The sequence below is a fragment of the Bos indicus x Bos taurus genome, chromosome 26 (assembly GCF_003369695.1).
Source record: "Bos indicus x Bos taurus breed Angus x Brahman F1 hybrid chromosome 26, Bos_hybrid_MaternalHap_v2.0, whole genome shotgun sequence".
Lineage (NCBI taxonomy): Eukaryota > Metazoa > Chordata > Mammalia > Artiodactyla > Bovidae > Bos > Bos indicus x Bos taurus.
Window position 1 is genome coordinate 29,223,977 of NC_040101.1, and position 20,357 is coordinate 29,244,333.

General features: G+C 35.9%; 1 protein-coding gene across 15 annotated transcripts in view; it reads right to left on the minus strand.

Moving 5' to 3' along the window:
• The window catches only part of BTRC (beta-transducin repeat containing E3 ubiquitin protein ligase), a 175,756-nt gene that overhangs the window by 51,895 nt on the left and 103,504 nt on the right, over positions 1 to 20,357 (minus strand). For all 15 annotated transcript variants that reach the window (XM_027529288.1, XM_027529286.1, XM_027529283.1 and 12 more), the window contains one exon: positions 11,768 to 11,857. In XM_027529288.1, coding sequence (XP_027385089.1) covers positions 11,768 to 11,857 — 90 coding nt within the window. The remainder of the gene's footprint in view (positions 1 to 11,767; positions 11,858 to 20,357) is intronic.

Sequence of the window (20,357 nt, forward strand, 5' to 3'; positions counted from 1 at the left end):
AACCGAGGAGAAGCAGAGTAAAAGCCCTAAAATTCAAACTTCTAAAGTTCCAAGAGAACTAAATAATAGCATTAATTGGAAACCAAGAGTAGCCTAAATAGCTGACTAAAAGATTATTTGCATAAGCAAACAATTATACATAGAATGAATAAACAAGGTCCTTCCATATAGCACAAGGAACTATATTCAGTATCCTGTGATAACCATAATGGAAAAGAATATGAAAAAGAATGTATATTTATGTATAACTGGATCACTTTGCTATCGAGCAGAAATGAACACAAACTTGTAAATAAACTGTACTTCAATAAAACAAATTTAAAATATTAGTTATATAAAGCTCTCACTTGGATCTACTTTTATTGCATGTTCTCATGTTATAATGTTGAGAAAGTGGCTCCTACAGTGTACAAGCTAGATGTATTCAAATTTACATTTCTCAGTACTCAAATCTTTGAAAAACATCCCATATCCTTTTATTATTGCAAATGGAATCTACTATAATCTGTAATATGATGTCTACACCTATTCCTTATCAAAATGTAAAACATAATAAATAGTTGTATTTCTTGGACTTATATTCAGAACCTACCTCTTCTCTAGAATTACCTAGAGGAAAAAGAAAATTCCTTCAACCTATCAAATTTAAAGTAAAAAAAACAAAAACCAAAAAACACTATACTAATCCTACCAAAAAAAAAGCCCCAAACCCACACATATTAAGATACAAGGAAACTGTTTTTAAGTTCCCTAATCCATCAGGTTTTAAGTATGCCAACTATAAGAATAAGAAAAAATACACAAACTGGAAATGAACCTCACACATAGATGTAAATAAAGCCACTCTTTAGGTTGCCCATTAATCCACAAGTGGCATATTCATCTTATTTACAGTATTATACCCCCTGCCATGATATTCCATTACAGAGTCACGCTACACACTCCATAGTTAACACTGTAGGAACCATCTCTCTTTAAACACGGTTTTCTCTCTATATTTCCCTTTAGGCTTGCTCCCAAGTTTTGTTTCTTCCTTCTTTTAATCTTTACAATTAAATTTCTTATGTTACTAGATATTCCAAGAAAATGTGGATAAAGTTAAAGAAGTGCTGTCCGAGGTATAAAACATAATTAAATTTATGTTCATTCTTCTAAAAGTATTTCAACATTTCTGTTTATCATGGCCCTAGTGCTCCACGTGACCAAGTGCTTCTTATATATATTTATATGTCAATCTTAACTATCAAAAACTTCTATCCTTTCCATCAGAGAATACCTAGGGAGATTTTATATACACATACATACACAGAATAATAGTCACGTTTGTTTGCTTTTTGCTTCATTTGCTTTTGATGAACCTGTTTCTTAATTACTCACTGTCCCAAGCCTCCTCTTTACTGTCTGAAACATACAAGAGATTCAAAGTCCAACTATTAATTCATATACCCTCATCCTGTCTTTATAATCACCCAACTGTCTAAAAGCATGCATGCTTACAAAAAAAAAATTTACTGAAGTATAATTACACAAAGCCTGGCTTTGAAGGGACATTTTTTTTCTAAAACTGATTAAACTAATTACCAAGTTTAACCAGGAAAAATAAGTTCTTGGTGTAAAAGGACTGCCAATATATGTTTACACTGTAAATCCTGACGCAGAGATTTGGATGAGATTTGTATTCCAAAACAACTTCTATTGATAAAACAATTACTAAGGTAAGGTTACCACCTTCAACTGATTGTATCGGACTCATACTAAGGTTACCACACCGACACTAAGTCCAATGACATGAGCTCATCTTCAGTCCTTTAAAGACCAGTATTTATAAGGTAGGTGATTATTACTGAGTAATAAGCATTTACATTTGCATAGAGTAGTACAAAAGTAAAAATATCTTCATTCTGAAGATATAAGAAAAAGAAAATGTATCTTTAAAAACTCCTTATGTAGGAATAAATCCCAAACTAATAACTGAGGGTGATGAGGAATTTAGAAAAGCTTATCGTAGCATCAGAGATACAACTGGTTCCATACATAAGAATTTTAAATAAGGGTGTATCAGGTGAGCTCCAAAGGACTAGACTAATGAAATTTTCTCTAAAGCAAACCCTACTGATGAGATTTGGGATTAGTAGAATTTAAGGTGACTTGGCAACTCTCTCTCTGTAAGGAAATTAAAAGAGAGTTTCTTGGTCATTCAGTCAGTTAGAAATTTCTGTTATTACCAGTATAAACAAACAAAACAAGATGCTCTCCAAAAAAAAATCTATTTTAACACTGATCTTAAATAAATCTTACTGGAAAAGAGCTCTAACAACAAGAACAAATATGGCAAGATCATTAGGTCAGATGGAATTCCACAATTGTAGGAAAATGGAAAAATACAATTTAATTTTTGTAGAAACTTAGTACAGTCATTTAAATTCATAGCTCATTTGCCTTACAAGAAACTGAAGTCATGACACAAGAATAAAATTTTGCATGTATGAATACTGAGCTCATGAGTACTGGAAGGTTCAAAAGGAGAGCTCGAGTTTCATAAGCTTTATAAGTGATCTATTTACACCATATGACTAAGAACATACTTATTCATGGAGAGCTTATGAACCTAAGGCTTCTGGAACTGTCAAACTAGGAGAAAGGAGAATGAAAAGCCACAAAAATCCATAAAACTATAATAAAAATCTCTCTTCTAGATTAAGGAATGCAGAAAAGTTATCACGCAAAATTCTAACAAGTGGGCTGGACATGAGTCTGGGTGAACTCCGGGAGTTGGTGATGGACAGGGAGGCCTGCCGTGCTGCGATTCATGGGGTCGCAAAGAGTCGGACAGGACTGAGCGACTGAACTGAACTGAACTGAACTGATACAGAGTAGCAAAGATCTCTTAGACAATGAAGGGGGGAAGTTCTAAAGACTATTTAAATATTAAGCGACTAATCCTAAAATACTGATACATTTAAGTCTTACTGAATATGTTCAGGAATAGCTCATTATTGGTTAAAAAAATAAAACAAAAAATCAAGTTTCTGACAGAATTGCAAGAGCAGTACTGAAGATTTTTAGAGGGGGAAAGAAGGTAGGGAGATGGGTACTAGGAGGAAGTGAAGGGCCTTGTTTCATGAGTTTTGCAAAGAAGTAGAATATCAGGGACTCATTCTGCAAGTACAGTATTATAGGGCTGCAATAATGAATTTCCATTAGTTATATATATATTTTTAAAAGTCCTATTAACTACGTCCTAAAAAAAATTGTTTACACCTAACCTGAATATTTCATACTATAGGCTCTTTTCTGTAAATTCTATACTCAGACGGGTACCTGTTAACTTGTTAACTAGTTTTTACGTATTATTACTTTAAATAAATCCCTAAAACAACTGACTATTACTATCAAGAAAACAAATTTATGTATCTTTGGGAGATATCTGGATTCATCTATATCGACTATATTACTTGCTTTTTACAGTAAACCACTAAACTTAAGATACAAATTCTAAAATACTGCAAATCCTGGTTGCCTTGTTTATTTTCCCAAAGTCAAAGCCTGCCAAAGGCGCCAAGAAAATGGGCGCTGATTTGGTAGAGAAAATCTGGCTCATTAATGTCTTCTGTAGTCTTATACCATATTTCCTAATATTTCAGGGATGATTAGCAAGGTTACTATTTTAGTAAAAGTGAGAACTAAGTGGATGAACTAGCCTTTAGTTTCAGTTACTACCTGGATTTTTTTCTCCCTCTTCCTCTTATAAACACCATTCATTGATATTCAATTCTCAATTATATACATTGAAGTAACACAGTCCCCTACACGAAGATGTCAATGGCATAGTGAAAAAAACCAAATAGTGAATTTCCTAATAAACAGAATCAGGAAAGGAATAAAATTTAAACATTCCATAGCTTACACCTGGATAAGGGTCCTCTCATAAACAATTAAAAATGACAAGTCCTCTAAATCAGAAAACCCATATGCTACTTGCAAAGAAAACTCTATATTGGAGGGGTGGAATGTTGGGAGGCTGACAAGGTAGACCTTTTAAGTTTTAATTTCTCTGGTTACTTGATTTTTTTAAAAAAAATCAAAGGTTAAAAGCCAGAGTGAAATGCCAGAGAAAGTGTACTGGTAATCAAAGTTCTCAACGACCCCTGACAGAATTACCATCTATAAATCATTAATATAGCAACCATATTTGTGACAATACTTTGGAAAGTAGGCAGCCTTTTCGTTCTTTCTTGGAGTTGAAGTAAAATTGGCATATACTATTACATTAGTTTCACATGTATAGGTAGTATTTCTTTAAGTTTGTAAACCAGCTCTAGAGTAGAAACACAACGCCTCTATATACTGCAACAAATGTGTGATGTAAAACCCAAAGTTTTTTTTTCATTTCTTCTTCAGGAATTGTGCCTGGCACTGTGAAGCTGTGGTGTTGCCTTCATCACTCCCTCGGTTTCCAGTCTTGCTAATTAAAAGGTTGATCACAGAACAATGCTCTTCTCATTAATTTCAGTGTTCCGATTGGGCAGGATCCCTGCTTACCCCACCTGATCTTTTCACACTGCTGAAGTTAATGTGACAGGAACCCGAAGATGGATTACCTGCTGCCATATTGCCCATCGCCTCCAATCAGGAGCTATCTGTGTAAACTGATTGTTCTAATTTGCTCTCATTATTTTTACAATATCAGGAGAAAATAACGCACACAGCTCACTGTCAAAGCCATGAAAATCAGCCATTAGTTAAACTCAGACACTGAGTGGCTTTATTAGAGGCACTGCAGTTTATTGATGTAGCTCCATTCAAACACGGCAGCATTTGCTTCACTAGAAGGAAGTGTTTATACTGAAAGTAAATATTTATTGTAATAATACCCACAGCAACATGATATTTTGAAGAATCCTGTACTTATTTCATAAGCTTGGTTTTGACACAAATTAACAACAGTGAAGAGTTGGGCTGGCACAAGAAAGTAGATAACATTTAATACACACACAGTATGAAAATCTATTAACTCGAATATGTGAGCACTCTTCACCCTCCTATACCCTGTATAATAAGAAACTCTATTCTGTGACTACAAATGCTCATCAATCAATAAATAATAGAGCTTCTACTTTGCACAACACAACAACAAATATTTTTCTAAAACAGTAATTTTATCACTTAGGAATCAAAATGATTTCTATAATGATCATCCAGGTATAGGTCTAAACAATAAAAACTATTCTTACACAATGTAAGTGTTCAACAAGAAAGATTACTAATCCTAGTATCACAGAAATTCACAATATATTTCAGAATTAGAAAATAAGAAGCATAATAAAGCCAGCTAAGCAAACAATTATCTGTGTTTTAAACCCTCCATTAAGAGATGTTTCTTAAAGCAGAAGACAGAATTCTGTACAAAGGTTTGATAGTCAGTGAGATAATATCTTTAAAAGATTTGTCCTGGACATAAAGAAAATATATTTTCTGTTGTAAAGAAAATGCTAAACTCTAGAAGAAAATATATTTTAATTTGGCATTTCTAGGCTTGCCTAGCTAAGAACATTTTGTAAAAATGTTATCTAAATGCTGCCTGAAAGGCATTTGGTGGGGGGAGGTGCTAGAGAAGGAGCGTTTAAATAACAGAAACTGATGCCTTTTAAATAAAGGAATTTAATCCACACATTCTACCCCCCTCTCCCCCATTTAGTATTAGAAGGAAACATGGCCTCCTCCTGTTTTCTTTCTATACCAAGATTCCTAGGTAATGTGAAGGCAGGAATATGCCCTTCTTGCTGCTCCCCTTTTAATGGCCACTCTTCTTTTTCTAAGAAGCGTGTGCCATGCTTTTCTCCTTAAAATTCCTGCACTAAAAGACTGCACCATACTGCACTCCGCAAAACGTGCTGATGGCGCCAATTACAAGCCCCCAGCCGAACGCTCCAGCCCCCACCATTCGGGCAGATTTATGCGGACTCTTGCCGACGTTATTACAAGTCAGAGTTTATTGGGAAATTGTTACATTATGCGGAGTGTCTAACAAATTGCTTATGCTGCTATAATTGGATTACAACAGCCGCTTGCTCCCACCGGTAAGATTAGGCAAGTAGGACTCCTGCCGATCTCTGAGCGTTAGCAGTAATTTTATTTGCCTTGCCTCTCTCTTTCCTAACAACATGCCTCTCTCCCTGCCAGCTGTCTGCTGAAAAGGCACAGGCTTGTTCCTTGGCCCTAACAATGCAATTACAGCCCCGCAGATCGCACTGTTTGTGCATTAAGTACAGAGCCAAAACGAGGCGAATTGATCGTTTGACTTTTGGAGAAGCCATGTGATCTCTCGGTGCGGGTGATCCGACATGCATCAGCAGGCAATACTGCAGTCAGTTCTTGATGAAAAACTTCCTTCCTTCCTCCTGCTCTCTCCCAACCTTTCCTTCTTCACTGAGGGAGACACTGACTGGGCTCATCTCATGCTAATCTAGATCAACCCACAAAGACAAACTCAATCTTATTAGCACCCTGGCTAGATAGAAATGTGAATACGTTCTAGCATCTTGAAGTGCCTCAGTCAGATATATCAGTGGTTCCCAACAGTTGAGCCACTGCTGCTATCTAAAAAATGGTTCATAAACAATTCACTGAAGGGAAAAAGTTTACAGAAACACTCTACTTCAAAAGAACTACAGAAAGCTTAAGTTCTGGCAAACAAAACTGCCTTGGAAAAGCTCTGTTATAAGTTCTGTCTATTCAAGGAGCCATCAAGAAATCGGTTCTTGAAACCCCTATCCTGCTTTTCTCTGCAGCTCTGCTCTGCTGAAGATGCTGGTGGCCGATGTGCAGAATCAACGCCTCTGACTTCAGGCTTAAAAACAATCAGGCTGATCCACAGTCAGGGCAAAGTTTAACATATTTTGTTGACAGCTTTCAGTTTCTTTTTCTTGTGTGTGTAACAATGAGTCCAGGTAGCAAGTAGCTACTGTTACTCTAGACCATAATGCATGAAGATTCTCACTGGGGTCTTGACTTTTTTTCTTAATTAACTTTCTTGAAATGGTTGAAAATGACTTAGAATTTTACCAATTTTAATACAGATCAGGATTCCTGTTTACAGTTTCTCCTCCAGTGGCATATGCTACTTAGGATTCCTAAAGCTGATTACACAGCAAATGCGCAGTCAATCTGCTGATCCATTTTGGTGCCCTCTGTTTGTATTCTTAAATATCATGCACATCTAGAAGGTTACATATTCTCATATCTTTAGTCAGACCAAATACACACACTCTTTATCTATAATGAGGGTCCTTGATATCATTATTACTTCAAAGTGAGCTTGGAAAAGTCACTGTACTAGTATTTCTCAGCACTTCTCTGTCACCCCCATTAGCATTCATTAAGTTCATATAAATATTTAAAGACAAAAAAATATTACTTCTGAACATAATTCCTGCCTCTTTAAAACAGCAATGAGCCTAATGTGTAATGCTTATCCTTTACTTTATAATACTTCACTTATATGTATATCTTATACTTTTTCCAATCACATCAGCCTCAGTGATATGGTTAAATCTTAATATATTCTCCACAAAGCTACTCTTTAGACCCAACAGAGGAGCTTGTGCATAGAACAAACCATCTGACATGCTACTTGTGGAACAGTATATTAAAGAAGCCTGTTAACATGTAGTTTAAAACTCAAAAGAAACTCTGAACAGCTGAAATGCCTTATAAATAGCACAGACCCAGAGGAAGTGCAAACGTCTGCATTGTGAATTGTAGATCTTAATTACCGACAATGGCTGGTACAGCAAGTAGCACAGAAAAAAAGTGAAACAGTTGCACTGTTCATGGTTGGCAATAATTCTTCAGGAAAATATTTACTATCAATCAGTTATGAGAAAAGGGACTCGGTGCTCGTAAAACAGCACGTTGCTTCTCATACCAGGACCATTTTGCTTCAGCATAATCTGAATTTAAACAGCTTGTTTCCTGCGGATATAATTTTGGAAATAAATAAAACAAGTCTTCTATCAAAATCTGGAGTGAGTGGAAAGGAACATCACATTTTTCTGTCTCAGTCAGTTGCAAAAAGATTATTAGTCTGAAGTAAAAACAGTAACAAGAAACAACAACTACTATAATACAGAACACATCTACAAAGGACTGTGAAAGGGTTTATTTTCTAAATACAAAGAGGCAGAACTTCTCTGACCTAGGCAGAAATCTAGGCAGATGGTTCAAAACAATTCAGTTTTAACTGTATGTGTGTGTGGAAGGGTGTATTATGGAAAAGCCTGAAACCAAAAAATTTCAATAATTAAATAAAGTCAATAAAAAGATAAAAATTAATGCTCTTTATTTTTCCAGTCAGCTTTCTTTACCAATTAAAAAACACCACAAAGGCTGACAATTAGGTACAACATGATTATTGATTTTAAAGACTAAGTTGGCAGTCAATAATGACTGTCCATTTAAAGCTACAATAAATACAGAGCTTATCATGTTCCAAACACAAATCTCATGAACTACAGGGCTATAATTAGTAAGAAGGAAGGCTATGGAAGAAATAAAAAACATCTCAATGCCTCCAAATATTACTTGGATTGTTATACTATGAAATGTCTCTTTCCCCATTTTTATCTTAAAATATTTTCTTAAGACTCATTCTTAAGAGATTCAAAGATTATGATTAACCCAAAGTAGCTGTAGTTTGCCTTACAACTTTACTTTCTTGTATTCTAAAGAAGACTAAGGGTCTCTTTTCATAGACCTATTATAAAACATGTATTTTAAGATAGCCCTGGCAAAGAAGAGTCGCATACATAGGTTAGGTTAGGGGTCCAAACCTAACAGTATTGCTATATTTAAAGGGACTAACTGGTATTAATATCTTCTCTAAAACTCATATAAACAGTATTCAATAAGATCTTAGACTTCAATTACCATCTCCACCCAAACCAAAGTCACTCCTATCAGAATTAGTTGTTTTGAACTAGAGGACAAAAATGGTTAATATCACTGTGTTATAGCTGCTCTCCATGGAGATGACTGGACATTCAAGGCCACTGTGGAGCACAGTCTGAATCAATAATAGATACCAGTACCAAGTTAAAAACCACAGCCATATGAAGTACAGCAGGTGAAACTATCCAGTTAAGGGCTAAAGGTGAAGAGCATGAAATAGGGACAAGCTTACAGACCTACAAAAATAATGGTAACTCATTATTTTTCAAAGGGCAAGCAATAAATGAGGCCAAGAGCAGCAGCACAGAATCATGAGATACACATAATATATGTAAATAAAAAAGGGAAAACTCTTTTCCTATTCCCATGTTATTGCACCTCACTGGAAACTGCTGCAAGAAAGAAATTTTTTCAGCTACATGTTTTTATTTGCCTTGACCAACTGATTATTTGGTTCAAATCTGAAGCAATGAAACAAAAGATGAAGATGTGTGTCAATAAAAGGAACCAGAAAGTTAAGTGGGTTCCATCAGGAAATAAAGAAATCATTATTAAACCAGTATATTTAAGGACATGATGAAAGGATATAGGTGGCAGAATAATGTTAAGAACAAGCAAGAATGGGATGAGAGGGTCACCATCTGGGAGCAACAAAAACAGACTGATGAGAAGCAATGAGCAAACTTATTTCCTCACCCAAGAGCATAGAAGAAATTATGCCATTGTGCCTATATGCACCACTGAAGTAGAGGATAGGAGTGGTGGTGGGGGAAAACCATCATACAGACATACACCAACATAACTATGTAGCTTAGAGATCCTGGCTTACAAAGTAGTGAGAAAACAAAAGGAACAGATGCTCACTTGGCCAGCTCTCAATGAAACTCATTAAAATCATCACCCTGTCCTTGGATCATTGCTCATGCTAAGATTTTACCTTGTTTAGCCAGAAGTCACCCAGTTGTGATGAAAACTGAAAACACCATGGCCCAAAGATAAAAAGATTATTTTCAAAGGCCCAAATTATTGGTCCCCCATCTCAATGTACAAATGCTGGATATAAAACAGGGTCAATCAGCACTAGATGGCTGTGACTATATGACCAAAAAAATAAATATGTTAAACCGTAATATTCAGATTTTGAGGTAAATCATTAAGATGTTCTAATTTATGAACTTAACTGATTAATTCTACCTATTTCACCATAATTTTTAATAAATTTTGACATTTCTCTATGGATCATTCTCAAAGGTTGTATTTTGTATGATATATTTCCAGTTGATAAAGTAGGTCCTTTACCAACTGAAACTACTTCATGTTTTAAGAAATAAAACAAAATAAAAAATATTGCCATCCTTCGAGTTTTATAGCAAAGAATGCAGACACATGATACAAAGCCTGGCTCTAATAATAACAGTAACAGACAGCCTGAATGCGTAACACAATAGATTAAACTAGTTAAAGTTGGGAGTGTTGTAAAAGTGACAAATTCCTGAATAGTTATAAAAGGCAGTAATTTTGCAGATATACAGAGTAAAAGTCTGGAAACAGGGCCCATATGGGAATTTCACTTAACTTCTGGAATAAGCAAAATGGTTGATACCTAAATTTAGGTCAAAGTTCCTGAGTAATTAGAGATGGAAAACTTGAGGCAAAGTTGTTACAATTATTAGATTGTAAGATCTCTAATACCTAAGATTATTTTTTGTATCTAGTCTATTGATACAGCAAACATTTATACATGAGAAACAAGTGGTTCCATATGCATGATTAAACATACTTGTCCAGTCAGATCAAGACCTCCAAAGCAATATATTTATCAATAGCTACTCAATAAATATTAATAGTCAAATAAAATAACTAGATTTTCTATAGTATATTTCACAATCCTACAAAGGTATACTCTATACTCAATTACATTTTAAAACCACCAATGGACTTATGAAAATAATTGTATTTTTTTAAACACAAATCTTTTTTTTTTTCTGGCCAAAGGTCCATCTAGTCAAAGCTATGGTTTTTCCAGTATTCATGTATGGATGTGAGAGGTGGACTATAAAGAAAGTTCAGTGCTGAAGAATTGATGCTTTTGAACTGTGGTGTTGGAGAAGACTCTTGAAAGTCCCTTGGACTGCAAGGAGATCCAACCAGTCCATCCTAAAGGAGATCAGTCCTAGGTGTTCATTGGAAGGACTGATGCTGAAGCTGAAACTCCAATACTTTGCCCACCCGATGTGAAGAGCTGACTCATTTGAAAAGACCCTGATGCTGGAAAAGACTGAAGGCAGGAGAAGGGGACGACAGAGGAGGAGATGGCTGGATGGCATCACTGACTCGATGGACGTGAGTTTGAGCGAGCTGCGGGAGTTGGTGACAGACAGGGAGGCCTGGTGTGCTGCAGTCCATGGGGTCTCAAAGAGTTGGACATGACTGAGTGACTAAACTGAACTGAACTGACACACAGAATGTTTAGTTCCCCAACTAGGGATCGAACCTGTGCCCCTTCAGTTGAAGCTTGGAGTCTTAAACACTGGACTGCTAGGGATATCCCACACAAATCTTATTTGTAATAAACCGTAATTAGTGTCAAGCAACAAATGTGAATTAGACTAAAGTGTGACCAGAGAACACAATCAAAAAATTCTGCTGCGACTGAAGAGATAGAAACTCCAACTTGCAATCTGCTTTGAACATAATGATGCCTGCTGTATTCTTTTTAACAATTCTATAATACTCTTTAGTTACTGAGTAAAGATATCTATAGATAAACCATTGTTATGATGTGACATAACATATATTAATGTGTAATATTACTTACTTTGGCCACACAATTTTCAGTCTTCATAGCAGTGCTTGCTAGACATACTGTCTCTTGATTTAAGCAGAGTCTGGCACAGCTGTTGTATGTCTGCAAAGAGAATTTTTTTGAAATAAGTTCAGGTACTGAAATACTGTCATGCAGTTTTCAAATTCTGCCCCATTTCTAAAAATCAACACACAAATAGATCCTATGTGTAAATTCTACATTTATGGGAGCTGAGGGACAAGGCAGACATGGGGAAGAAAGCGACAGCCCAAAAGTGCCACTGATGTGCCATGAACAAGTGTGTGAGCAGTAGTGACTTCACCGTATATATGAAAGGTAGAGGTGTCAACTATTCAGAATGGGCAAAGGACTTGAACAGAGATTGTGCTGTGCTTAGTCAGACCCCCATGGACTGTAGCCTACCAGGCTCCTCTGTCCATGGGGATTCCCCAGGCTAGAATACTAGAGTGGGTTGCCATGCCCCCCTCCAGGGGATCTTCCCAACCCAGAGATCAAACCCGGGTCTCCTGCATTGCAAGCAGATTCTTTACCACGTGAACCACCAGGGAAGCAAAATAGAGATTATCTGGGAAGATATACATATGGTTAAAAAGCACATGAAACGATGCTCAACATGACTGATCATGAGAGGAATGCAAATCAAAACTACAATATGTTACCACCTTATATCCATTAGGATAGTTACTAATAACAAAACAAAACCAGAAAACAAGTGTTAGTGAAAATGTGGAGAAACTGGAACCCCTGTGCACTGTTAGTGGGAATGCAAAATGGTATAGCCAAGGTGGAAAAAAAAAAAACAACAATACAGTAACGATTCCTCAAAAAATTAAAAACAGAATTACCATATGATCCAGTAATTACAATTCTGGGTATATGAAGAACTGAAAGCGGAGTCTTTATGAGATATTTGTACACCCACATTCATGGCAGCATTATCCACAATAGCTAATATCCACAAATGTCCACTAACAGATAAATGCATAAGCAAAATGTGGTACATACATATAGTGGGTGGAACAGTATTCAGTCTTAAAAAGAAATTCTGACATACACTATAACATGGATGAAACCTAAGGACAGTATGCTATGTGAAATAACCCAGTCACAAAAAGACAAATACTGCATGATTCCACTTAGTCAAAATCATAGAGACAGAAAGTAAAATAGTGGTTTCAACTAGCTGGGAGAAGGAGGGAATAAGGAGTTACTGTTTAGTGAGTACAGCATTTCAGTTTTACAAGATGTTAAAAGTTATGAGGATGGGTGGTGCTGGCTATTATACAACAATGTGAATGTATTTAATACCGTGAACTGCATATTTAAAACTAATTAAAGTGGTAAATGTTACATGTAGTTTACCATAATTAAAAAAAAGCAAAAACGTTGGTTAGCAAAGCTTCAATAGTACATGAACCGAAAACTTTCAGATGTTCAAGCTGGACTTAGAAAAGGCAGAGGAACCAGAGATCAAATTGCCAACATCCGTTGGGTCATAGAAAAAAACAAGAGAGTTCCAGAAAGACATCTACTTCTGCTTTATTGACTATGCCAAAGCTTTTGACTATGTGGATCATAACAAACTGTGGAATATTCTTAAAAGAGGTGGGAATACCAGACCATCTTACCTGTCTCCTGAGAAATTTGTATGCAGGTCAAGAAGCAAGTTAGAACTGGACATGGAACGATGGACTGGTTCCAAATAGGGAAAGGAGTATGTCAAGACTGTATATTGTTACCCTGCTTATTTAACTTATATGCAGAATACACCATGTGAAATGCCGGGCTGGATGAAGCACAAGCTGGAATCAAGATTGCCGGGAGAAATAATAACCTCAGAAATGCAGATGACACCACCTTTATGGCAGAAACCAAAGAGGAACTGAAGAGCCTCTTGATGAAAATGATAGAGGAAAGTGAAAAAAACTGGCTTAAAATTCAACATTCAAAAAATGAAGATCATGGCATCTGGTCCCATCACATCATGGCAAATAGATGGGGAAACAACGGAAACAGTGAGAGACCTTTTTTCTTGGGCTCCAAAATCACTGCAGATGGTGACTGCAGCCATGAAATTAAAAGACGCTTGCCCCTTGGAAGAAAAGCTATGACCAACCTAGACAGCATATTAAAAAGCAGAGACATTACTTTGCTGACAAAGGTCCGTCTGGTCAAAGCTATGGTTTTTCCAGTAGTCATGTATGGATGTGAGAATTGGACCATAAAGAAGGCTGAGCACCAAAGAACTGATGCTTTTGAACTGTGGTGATGGAAAGGATTTTTGAGAGTCCCCTGGACTGCAGGGAGATCCAACCAGTTCATCCTAAAGGAAATTAGTCCTGAGTATTCATTGGAAGGACTGATGTTGAAGCTGAAACTCCAATACTTTAGCCACCTGATGCAAAGAACTGACTCATTGGAAAAGACCCTGATGCTGGGAAAGATTGAAGGCAGGAAAAGAAGACGATGACAGAGGATGAGATGGTTGGATGGCATCACTGATTCAATGAACATTAGTTTGAGCAAGCTCCGGGAGTTGGTGATGGACAGGGAGGTCTGGCATGCTGCAGTCCATGGGGTCGAAAAGAGTTGGACAGGACTGAGCAACTGAATTGAACTGATACTTTATTGTAATACAACTGGCCAATATATTGATTAAAATGTTTCCTTCTAGTCTTATGTTTTTACTGAAAGTACAAGTCACAGCTCTCAAACATTAGTGCCCATGGGAATCATCTGGAGGACTTCTTAAAATACAGATTGCCGGGTCCCATCCCCGGAGCTTCTGAGAACTTGCATTTTTAACAAGTCCCCAGCTGATGTTAACGTTACTGGTCTAAGAATACTCTTTGAGAACTCTTGATATACACATATGTGTTGAAATTAAAGAGAAAAGTCTTAAGACACAGGTGATCTCATAACCAATAATAAGAAAATATCAATTTTCTAAAATTCTAGATTTATAGAACAGTTGCAAAATAGATATGAGTTCCTGTACAGCCTTTCCCAGCTTCCCTTTACATTGAAGACTTACACAACCAGAGAATATTTATCAAAATAAACCAATTAACCTTGGTACAATACAAAGTTAAGAACTTACTTGACTTTCACCAGTTTTTCCACTAACATTCTTCTTCCGTTCAGGATCTAATTCAAGATCCCATATTGCATTTAGTTGCCAGGTATCCTTAGTCTCCTCTAATCTGTGACAATTTCCCCATCTTTGTTTATCTTTCATGATTCTGACACTGCTGAAGAGTACTGATTAATCTATAGAATGTCCCTCAGTTTGGGCTTGTCTCATGTTTCCTCAAGATCAGACTGAGGTTGTACATTATTGGGAAGGATACCATAGAGGTGAGGTACTGTTCTCAATGCACCAAACTGCTGAGTATTCAGAAATACTGATGTTAACCTTGACCATTTGCCTAAGATTGTGTCTAACAAGATTCTCTATCATTAGCTTAACATTTTTCGTCTAGAAATTACTAAATATACTGAGGAAAATACTTTAAGACTATGCAAATATTTTGCTTCAATTTTTGCTGCTTCAATTTTTGCATACTAATATTAGCATATTGTTAGATCTTGCCTATGGTCATTTTTACTGTTGCGTCCTAATGGTGTTCTCTTTCCTTCTACATTAATTAATTGTGATTCTTCTGAAGGGAGAGCTATGAGTTCTTCCGTTTATCTGCTTATTCATTTATGTACTTATTTATATTTGCAATGGACACAGATATTTTAAATAATTCATTTTTGGTCAACTATCATTCTTTGGAAAAGAGCAGATAGATAAGAATAAAATTTAAGAAAATAGAGAAAATGACATTATAAATTTGAGTTTCCATTTAAACAAGTTAAATTTTTAAAAATTTATCCACTTAATTGTTTTATTCTTATATTATTTAAGTTGAAATTATTTCAAACACATATTTTAAAAGAATAAACTGGATCATTTGACATTAGTGTACAGGCACTATTGGCACATGTACATCTGGACTCAGGGTTCAGTACTTTTTCACAATTGCTAATACCACAAACTATTCATGTACAGACAATACAATTTTTAAACTGTGTTCTTAAGACATTTATGAAGCAATTGGTATATACTAAATAAAATAAAACTTTAAGCCAAAGAGTACTAGTTCCAATAATGGCAGAGATGTTTGTTTGTATTAAATTAACTCTTCTCAGATAACAATTATAAACCATGGAAAAAATATTCAAAAAAAAAACAAAAACAAAAAACAAAAGCACTACAGGTTCACCAAAAGTAGGCGGAAATTGGGGGAAGAATAGGACTGAGAAAGAGGAGAATCACACTTAGTAAGATCCATGTTTACGTGCTTTTTCCATGAGGGTACTCACTAGGCTATTTGATGCAGGATGGCTAAAACTTCAATTAGAAAGACAGTCTATTGGCTTGGGGAGTTCAGGGCAGCCGCAGTGGCTCGAAATTGAGAAGAAAAATAGAAAACAGAAAGAGCCAGTCCTTCCTCTGGCAGGGAGGAAGCATCAAAACATGCATATAAATTTCTCTCAAATCTACGGCTAACCTTCAAATTACTTACACGAATGAGAGACTCCAAATATTCCAAAATAAAGTAATAGCTAGAAGACTGAAAGATATGAAAAGAGATTCCAGCTGCTGCCCATGAGGAGACACAGGGTTTTGAATTTGAGTTTAGAGGAGCTTCATAAGCACATCAAACTTTCTAATGAAAGCTTAGAAAGACCCTGCATTCAGACTAAAGAGTAAGTCTTGAGGACTAAGGGATAATGCCTCAGGACTAAGGGCAAAACCAAAACACACCTGCCCTAACAAACATAAAACCAGACTCTATGAAGTCACAGTGATCAGCCAGTAAGATAAACAGAGGAAGATAAAAGAAACCAGAGTCTCCACAATGTATTGTTTATAATGTCCTGTAAACAATAAAAACTACTAGACATGAGAAGAAGAAAAGGCAGCCATAGTAAAGAGAAAAAGAAACCAACAGAAAATGACCACGAGATGATCTAGTGATGGGAATCAGTTCATAAAGGTTCTACAGAAGCTATAACCAATATGTTCAACAACTTAAGGAAAAATACAATCACAGTGAGTAAACAGATGGAAATTTTCACCATTAAAATAAAATAAAATAAGCCAAACAAATTCTAGAATGGATGAATATGTTACCTGAAATTAAAAATTTACTGGATGAGCTTAAAAGCAGGTTGGAGATGGCACAAAAAAAGGCCAATGAACTTAAAAAACAGATCAACTGAAATAATGTGAAGCATAGAAAGGGTAAAAGAAAAAAAAAGAAGAGTCTCAGTCACCTGTGGGGCAATTTTCAATGATCTAGTATCATGGAATTGGAGACCCAGAAGAAAGGCAAAAATGGGGCACAGAAAGTTATAAAAATAGTGACCAACTATTTCTCAAATTTTGGTGAAAACCATTGCCTTGCTACTATAAGAACAGTAAACCCCAAAAGATTAAATACAAAAACCCCTAAATATCAGAAAATAAAACCTAGGTCCAAGACAGTCAAAACTGCTGAAAATCAGTAACAAAAACAAAACCTTAAAAGCAGCCAAAGAAAAAGGGTATGCCATATATATGGGAGCAACAATGTAAATAATGGCAGATTTTTCACCCAAAACAGTGAAGTCTAGAAGACAAAGGAATAAATTTTTTTTTTTTTTTTGCAGGGGGTGCTGCACCTCGTGGCAGGGATTGAACTGAACCCTTGGCAGTGAAAGTGCCAAGTGCTAACCACTGGACCACCAGGGAGCTCCCAAGGAACAGGATTTTTTAAAGTGCTAAGAGGAAAAAACTCAAACCGGGTTTCTTATCATTAAAGGAGAATTACAAATATGAAAAGGGAAAAACCTAAAACAAACCCTGTTGACACTGTATTGGAACTGGAGCTATCAATGTGAACTCATGGTTTTCAAAATATATAATACAGATATAAAATAAAAGTTAACATTTAAATCCTGGCTTCTAAATACAATTCTGCACTACAAGGAGCCATAGCTCCCTGGAGAAATGGTTGATTCCTGGAATGGACAGAATAAATACAAAACAAACCTGGAAATACTCAGGAAACGATGGACATATATCATAGGGGCACAGATGCCAGCCTAAATGGGCTCTCATTTGACAAAATGGATGAGTATTAAAATAAAATAAAAGATATTAATAGATTACAATCTGTTGAATAAAATAGGATACATTTCTTGAAAGATACAAATGACCAAAACTGACAGAATAAGAAACAGAAAATCTAGACAGTTCTATAGGGGCTTCCCAGGTGGCTCACTGGTAAAGACTCTGCCTACCAATGCAGGAGACGCAGTTCAATCCCTGGGTCAGGAAGATCCCCTGGGGAAGGAAATGGCAACCCACTCCAGTCACAGACAGAGGAACCTAGTGGGCTATGGGGTTGTAAAAGAGTTGGACATGACTTAGCGACTAAATTAACAACAGACAGCTCTGTAACTATTAAGGAAGTTGAAATTATTAGAAACTATTACACAAAAATGGCTTCCCTGGTGGCTCAGGCAGTAAAGAATCAGCCTGCAATGTGGGAGTCCTGGGTTTGATTCCTGGTTTGGGAGGATCCCGAGGAGGAGGGCACGGCAACCCATTCCAGCATTCTTACCTGGAGAATCCCCATGGACATAGGAGCCTGACAGACTGTAGTCCATGGTGTTGCAAAGAGCTGGACATGACTGAGCAATTAAGCACAGTACATTACACATAAAATTTAAATAAAAATCTTCCCACAAAGAAAACTTCTGGGCCAGACAGTGTTACTGGTGAATTCTATTAAACAGTAAGGAAGAAGAACATCACAACAAAGATATCAGAAAAAAAAAAAAAAAACTACAAACTAATATCCCTTATGGACAGAGACACAAAACTTCTTAACAAAGTCAACTGATGTCATTCTCCATATTAACAGAATGGGAGGTGCATTTAACAAAATTAAACACCAATTTATAATTAAAAAAAAAATACCTCAGCAAGCTAGAAATAAATGGGAACTTCTTCAATCCCATAAAGGGCATGTAAAAAAGTTCAACTAACATCATTCTTAGTGGTGAAAGACTATTTAAAACTCTCTCACGCCTGGGAACAAAGCCAAGATGTCCTTTACCACATCTATTCGACATTATATGGAGGCCTTAGCAATTCAAATAAAGAAAAAAGAAACAAAAGGCAAATTTGAAAAGAAAAAAATTCTCTTTATTCATAAATGATAGGAAACAAAGACAACTGTTAAAAACCAACTGCATTTATATACTCTAACAACAATCAGAGAATGAGAAAAGTTTATAATAGCACTGAAAAACATTAAATACTTAGGAATAAATCTAACAAACTACATACACAAAATGTACACTGAAAACCGAAAAAAAAAAGGCTTAGAAAAATTTTAAAAGACAAATGGAGATACAGACCATGTCCGCACACTGGAAGACTCTTATTATTGAGCAGTTAATTCTATGCAAATAGATATTTGAGTTTCAAAAAAATCCAAATCAACACCCCACAGACTTCTTTTTAATAGAAATTCTAACGATTCTAAAATTTATATAGAAGTGTAAAGTAACTATAGCCAAAACAATATTAAAAATAAAAATGTGGAGGACTCACACTACCTGATTCCAACAAAGCTACAATAATCAAGACAGTGCAGAGTTCAGTGCAAGGACAGACACCTCTAAAAAAACAGAAGACCTTGAACTCATCTTCTGTGTCAAGCAGGGACATGAAGTAGGAGTTGGTCAGGGCCTCAGCCACTGATACCCTTTGCTCTGCATACAGCAGCAAGCAGCCTCCTTTCCAGGAGGTTCAGAAATAGACTACATTTGTTCAGCCAACTGATTTCTGACAAAGGCACCCATGTAATTCAATGGAGGAAAGGAAAGTCTTTTCAGCAATGGTTCCAAACCAAGTGAATAAAAAAAGTATGGGGATTGTACAACACAGGGAATATAGCCAAAATTTTATAGTAAGTATAAATGTAGTATAACCTTTAAAAACTGTGAATCACTATACTGTACACCTGTAACTTATTATAGTATGGTATGAAATACATCAACTATATTTTAATAAAAATATAAATAATAATTAAACAAATAAATACTAAAATCACTAGCCAAGCAAACAAATCAGAAAGTAAGTACACTACAATGTTAATAATAAACTGAAGGAAGAAATAAACTATCTTAATAATTTTCAGTCCAAAAAAAGTATGGGAAAATAATGAGCCTCAAACTTTATCTCACAGCACACTTAAGAATTAATTTGAAATGGGCCAGAATTCAAGGTAAAAGCTAAATTTTATAAAGCTTCTGGAGTAAATTCTAGAAGGTACGGGTTAACTGACTGAACTTCATTCAAAAATCAGAAACTTCTCATCAAAAACACACCATGAATAAACAGGCAAGATACAGATTGTGAGAAGATATTCAGAACACATATCTGACAAAGGTCTGTTATCTAGAACTAAGATAGACAAAAAAGATCTTCATGACCCAGATAATCACGATGGTTTGAACCTAGAGCCAGACATCC